Source organism: Microtus ochrogaster, unplaced genomic scaffold (assembly GCF_000317375.1).
Source record: "Microtus ochrogaster isolate Prairie Vole_2 unplaced genomic scaffold, MicOch1.0 UNK31, whole genome shotgun sequence".
Lineage (NCBI taxonomy): Eukaryota > Metazoa > Chordata > Mammalia > Rodentia > Cricetidae > Microtus > Microtus ochrogaster.
This window is the reverse complement of record NW_004949129.1, coordinates 642,795-648,846: the sequence shown is the minus strand read 5'-3', so window position 1 is coordinate 648,846 and position 6,052 is coordinate 642,795. Positions and strand designations below refer to the sequence as shown.

General features: G+C 39.6%; 1 protein-coding gene across 2 annotated transcripts in view; it reads left to right on the top strand.

Annotated features, from left to right (window-relative positions):
• The first annotated feature begins 1,439 nt into the window (after positions 1-1,439).
• The window catches only part of LOC101991238 (keratin-associated protein 9-7-like), an 8,468-nt gene continuing 3,855 nt past the window's right edge, over positions 1,440-6,052 (top strand). For both annotated transcript variants that reach the window (XM_026789865.1, XM_026789864.1), the window contains exon 1: positions 1,440-1,762. In XM_026789865.1, the coding sequence (XP_026645666.1) occupies positions 1,440-1,762 (323 nt within the window). The remainder of the gene's footprint in view (positions 1,763-6,052) is intronic.

Below are 6,052 nucleotides of genomic sequence, written 5' to 3'. Positions count from 1 at the left end.
TCAATCAGGTTTTAACCTCAGTATCTGACTCCCAAGTTTTATTTAATAATAGAACAATATAAGTAATTGCTTCATGAGTTCATGAGTGTTCATAGCCATATCAAGTTCAGAAGTTTACATTTTACAGCCCTTCTTCCCCATCCTCCAGCGACTGTCTACCCACTCTTCTGCTATATTCCTTAAGCCTTGGTGAAGTTTGGGGGGCTGGGTGTTAAAAATACGTTCTCAGGGTCAATATGGTTACTTTTAAAAGAACATTTGAAGCAACCTATGAGGGTTGACCAAAAACATAATTTATACTCCATAAACTTCACTCCAAAAATATATGAAAAATATTCACTAGAAGATGTAGACAAACACATCCATGAGAACATGATATACACTAGTTTAAATGATGAAAATATGTCCATCAAAGGTGAAATGCATTAATACAATTTGGTTCCATACTGCAATGATATCAACAAAATGATATCGCAGTAGGCAATGAAGTCTATAAACTCAGAAACAGATTTGAGCAAAAGAAAATAAATAATACTTGCAAAATAACTTCACTTTTAATAAAGATTAAAAACTGACAAACTATGACTTACATACTAGTTGTTTTAGGAACAGAGATAACACTATAATGACAGCTACCAGGTATGCCACTATTTCCTGACACAAAAGCTGGACAAATTGTCTTTATCATAATCAGTCAAGCTATATATAAAAGTACTTGTGCTTTTCCAATACTATCTTATGTTTTAATTTCTTTTAAATAAAGGTATATGGTTTGATCTCATAGAATTTAATTTCCTCATTGTATAAAGACAATGTGCTGGTTTGGGGATCTGACCTGAGTTTATTGGTCCTGCTGCTAAGAAAGGATGAAGATCTAAATTGATTGACACTTTCTACGCCCTTGTGTCATCTTGCTGCCTCTATTGACCCACATTTGTATTTGTTTGTGTTTGAAAGAGGCTGTGGCAACCCCACCTCTGTCCATGTATCCTGTGATAACGCGGATGAAACACAGAAAGAGCCTGTTGCCTGTTGTAGGCTTTTCTGAACAAAAGTGTTGGAGCCAGACTTGGATTCAGTTTGTCACTGTGAACGTATCATTATCATAGCCTTTCCCCAGTTTCCATACAGCCAAAGGTACAGGACGAAGGAAACCTATGACCCTGTGGCCGTGACATTTGTCACATGACTCGGGCAGGGATGACACCGATCATTTTCTACAGTCACCCCCCACAATTAGTTATGTAAAGAGAAGTGTCAAAGATTTGTAATATATTGTTCAACTTCCTCCTTAGAGAATTTCCCCATGAGCCATTGCAAACAAACAACAACAGGGAAAAGTCCTGCTATGTCCAGGGTATAAAAGCCCCAAGACTGAAACAGTGGTCAGAATCTCAGGAACCCCTGTGAACAGAACCTCTCCCTCCACATCCAACACCATGACCAACTCCTGCTGCTCCCCTTGCTGCCAGCCTTCCTGCTGCAGGACCACCTGCTGCAGAACCACCTGCTGGAGACCAAGCTGTGTGAGCAGCTGCTGCCAGCCCTGCTGCCAGCCCAGCTGCTGTGGGTCCAGCTGTTGCCAGCCTTGCTGCCAGCCCAGCTGCTGTAGGACCTGTTTCCAGCCAAGCTGTGTGAGCAGCTGCTGCAGCACACCCTGCTGCCAGCCCTGCTGCTGTGTGTCCAGCTGCTGCCAGCCCAGTTGCTGCCAGCCCAGCTGCTGCCAGCCCAGTTGCTGTGAGTCTAGCTGCTGTCAGCCCAGGTGCTGTATTTCCAGCTGCTGCCAGCCCTGCTGCAAGCCCTGTTGCCAGCCCAGCTGCTGCCTCAAGCCGTGCTGCCAGCCCTTCTGCCTTGACCTGTGCTGCCAGCCAGCTTGCTCTGGACCTGTGACCGTCACCAGGACTTGCTACCAGCCCACATGTGTCTGTGTGCCTGGCTGTCTGTCCCAGGGCTGCGGGTCTAGCTGCTGCGAGCCCTGTAGCTGCTGATCAACTTACCACAGACCCACTAACAATAGACCTGCAAGATAATGACAGTGCATCAGTTTACCACCGTTCTCTGCCAATAATATGCACTTAAAAGTAATATTCATCTTATCAAACTCCCACTCATTTTCTTGTTAAGAAATCTCTGCCTTGATCACTGGCCACCATCCAACCCACTTTGATAGCCATTTTTATTTCTCCGACTGCTTCTAAGCATCAGCTGATCTAGACTGGTTTGTAAGCTCAGCCTTGACAAAGAGATAATTGCCTTTTTAATTTAAGAAATTAAAAACAAGAAAAGCCACTTGCAATTATGTGATTAGAACCTTGCAATGATAAATATCTATGATTCTATTCCAATGTGTTTATATGATTTTATGAATCATCTTGTAACTCTTTCATGACTTTATATTTTCTTCTTGGCCTAAAAAAGCATTCACACATTGTCCATTGATTTTTCTAATAAACTCTAATAATATTCTTGACTGTATTAGTCTATGTTTTGTTTATTTTTTATTGTTTTGTTCTTGGAATTATCTTATAGTATCCGAGTTACATCACAGTTCCAAAGTTAATGTGCTGGTAGAATTTCCTCATTGTGGACCTATTTTTGCTCATGGTTTCTCTACATTATTGTTTGGTCTCCTGTGCTTGGATAGAATGGCAAGGTGTCAAGAACACATTGAGAAGGTGCTGATACCACATAGACAGAAAGCCAGAGCAAGGAGGTAATACGGGACTTCATATAACCTTCAAAGGCAAAGGCCCAGTGACCTACTTCCTCCAACTAGGTTCCACCTCCTAAGGTTTACTGAGCATATAAACAGAATCATCATCTGAGGACCAAGCATTCAGTGCATGAGCCCATGGAAGGCATTTCATATTCAAACAATAACATGAGCAAACCCAACATGAGTTACGTGACATGTGTTATGGCAGGTAGTAGGGATAGCCAGAATCAAATCAAGGGCCTCTGGTTGTCTGATCCTTGAGGTAAGATAGTCACAGGTACAGTTTTAGTTTAAGGAAATAGGGTACTGTAAACTGAACACTAAGAAGATGTATACTTCGCTTTCTTCTCAGGTAACATCATTGGGTCTCTCATTTTCAGTTCACCTCCATTCACAAAGCTCTTCCCAATTTGTTTCTCATACCTTGGTCTCTACCACCCACTCCTTAAGACCAGCAGTGTTTTTAAGAGCCCTACCAAACGCTATACACTCCAGCCAGACAAATAGTGAATGTCTTCAACTGCGTTCAATGATCCAAGTGTTCCCGCCACTGGTCTGAGACTTTGATGTGTATAGTTGCCCTAGTAAATGTTTGTTGATGCCACAGGAATGCGCTTGTTTTTCTGGTCCTTATACTTATATGACTATGTGTATCATTGGGAAATAAAATTTCACTTGCACTCACACATGGAAAGATAATTGTTTCAAGGTCAAAGTGGCATTAAGGAAATATAGGAGTGACAAATCCCAGAATTCAAGGCAAATTATTGATGCTAGCAGGCTTTGATCTTCCATGGTCTTTGAATCACCTGAGGGATCCAAAAATATACCTGACCTATGGGAGGGAAAGAACAACGAACTGAGCAAAATGAAAACTTTACTTCTAAGGTCAGCGAGGCTGTGAAGAGAGATCAAAGGAGGAGGTGATTCTAGGAGCAGGGGTAATTATGAACCAGGAGCGGAAAGAGAAAACAATAGACATTCTGAAAGAAAGAACAAACAATGGAAAACAATGATAGAAAGCCTGGCGTTGCTACAGGAAAGTGGGAATAATGAAAAGAAATAACTAAATAAATGCCTTAGAGGACCTAGATGCATCATCTTCCCCTACACATGCCAGAGATCCCCTGTACACACTTCCAAAAACGTGAGAGAAAGAGAGTCAGAGACAGACACAGACACACAGAGAGAGACACACACACAGAGATTAGCCCACATTACTTTTATTTTATTTCTGTTTATGGAAACAGAAAACGGAGGTCAGAGGCTGAGCATCATGTGGTCTTTGATATGAACATTCTGCAGTAGATCTTACCAATAGAAACAGTAGATTGACTTCAGGGGTAATGGATCAGTATAGACATTTTCTAGAAGAACAACATCAACAGTCATTTGATATGCTCTTTCATCCAACTCCCAAATTTAACTTTATTTTGTTGTCCATTCCTCTTCAATTAATTTATAGTAAACTCTGTAAGCATTGAATGTAACAGCTTGCTGAAATCCTCCTTTAACATGCAGTTTAGTAACTGAACTCGTAGGTTTAGCTTATGTTTCATTTTTCAAAGAGAAAATAGCAAGCTCTAGGATACCATAGACAGTTTAATTTTCCAAACTGTAAGAGAGGCATTATAAAGGTCATTACAGAAGTCACTGAGTTCAGACATAGTAGGACTGGAAATTTATATTTAATTCTTGTTATCTTTGCAACAAATCACCATTAATTTAGTGGCTTAAACAACACAAATTTATTATCTTTCCAGTTCTAGAGGTCAGATGTCAAAAATTCAGTATCACTGAACTTGAATCCAAGTGTTAAGTTTTTTGTTGGTTGTACCTTTTCTGTAAGCAGTGGTTGGCATTTTCCATCTTCTAGGGCAGCCCACCCTCCTTGCATCGTGACACTAAATTATTTTGCCCATATTTTCCATCTTCTTCTTTATTGATCAGGACCCTGTGTTTACATTGATCAGCTACAAATCATCCAGAACAATCTCTCCCTCTTGAGATTCTTAATCATGTCCTCAAAACTCCTTCACCACGAAGAGAGACACAGTCATAGGTCAGGACATGGCCAGCTCTTAAGGGCTGCTGTCCTAATCACAAGAAGAAACTTGATATGTTCAGAAGTAACTTACTCATAGTGGGGAAAGATCCAGAATTAAATGGTATAATGTGACTATTTCTTCTAAAATGACATATGTCAAAGTATTCCTAGACAAACGAAGAATAATTTGAAGTTATGAAAGTTAAAATGTTAAGATCTACAAGGCTATGTATAGAGGTTCACTGTTCTTGTTTACTTGTTCAGCATCCTCTCATGACTCAGAACTAGCTGTTGGAGTATTTGAACAGCTGGTTGACAAAATTTAGAAACATGCTAAGCCCTAGTGAGCTTCTCTAAATATCATAGTCCGAACTGAAAAAGCCCTCACTCTGGCACCACAGAAACCTGAGCACATCTAAAACTGGGTGTTGAATTTGAGGAACCACACCCTTCCTTCTGACACTATACTGTCAATGGTGTAGTGATTGCGATTGCACCAATAATTTCATTTACAGACCAGGTTTATTTTATTTTGTAAAATTACAATGTTGTTTAATTCTTCATCTCTTATAGAAAATGATTATTAAGCAAACCAAATGAAATATTGGTTATGAATAATAGAAGTAGGTGTAGACAGGACACAATGTAAATAAAAACTGCTGACTTGGAATACATACCAAAATGAAATGTTTTATAGTGGAATTAAAACAATTGAGAAATTTAATGATGATGGCATCATGAGATGCCAGAACTCAGAGGCTATCATGAAAAATGGCATTTTGAGGGAAACCTATAGTCTTAAATTATTTAATTATTTATTCTACCAAAAAAAAAAACTCTTTAAAAAAGATAAATCTAGTATTTTAGTTAAAAGTTTGGGAATGATCAGTTTGGTGCCCCATTTTTTATTTGGGTTAATTAGCATTTTAAAATCTAGTTTCTTGAGTTCTTTATATATTTTGGAGATCAGACATTTGTCTGTTGCAGGGTTGATGAAGATCATCTCCCAGTCAGTGGATTGCCTCTTTGTCTTAGTGACAGTGTCTTTTGCTTTACAGAAGCTTCTCAGTTTCAGGAGGTCCCATTTATTCAATGTTGCCCTTAATGTCTGTGCTGCTGGGGTTATATGTAGGAAGCAGTCTCCTGCGCCCATATGTTGTAGGGTACTTCCCACTTTCTCTTCTATCAGGTTCAGTGTGTTCAGATTGATATTGAGGTCTTTAATCCATTTGGACTTGAGTTTTGTGCATGGTGATAGATATGGATCTATTTTCATTCTTCTACAGGTT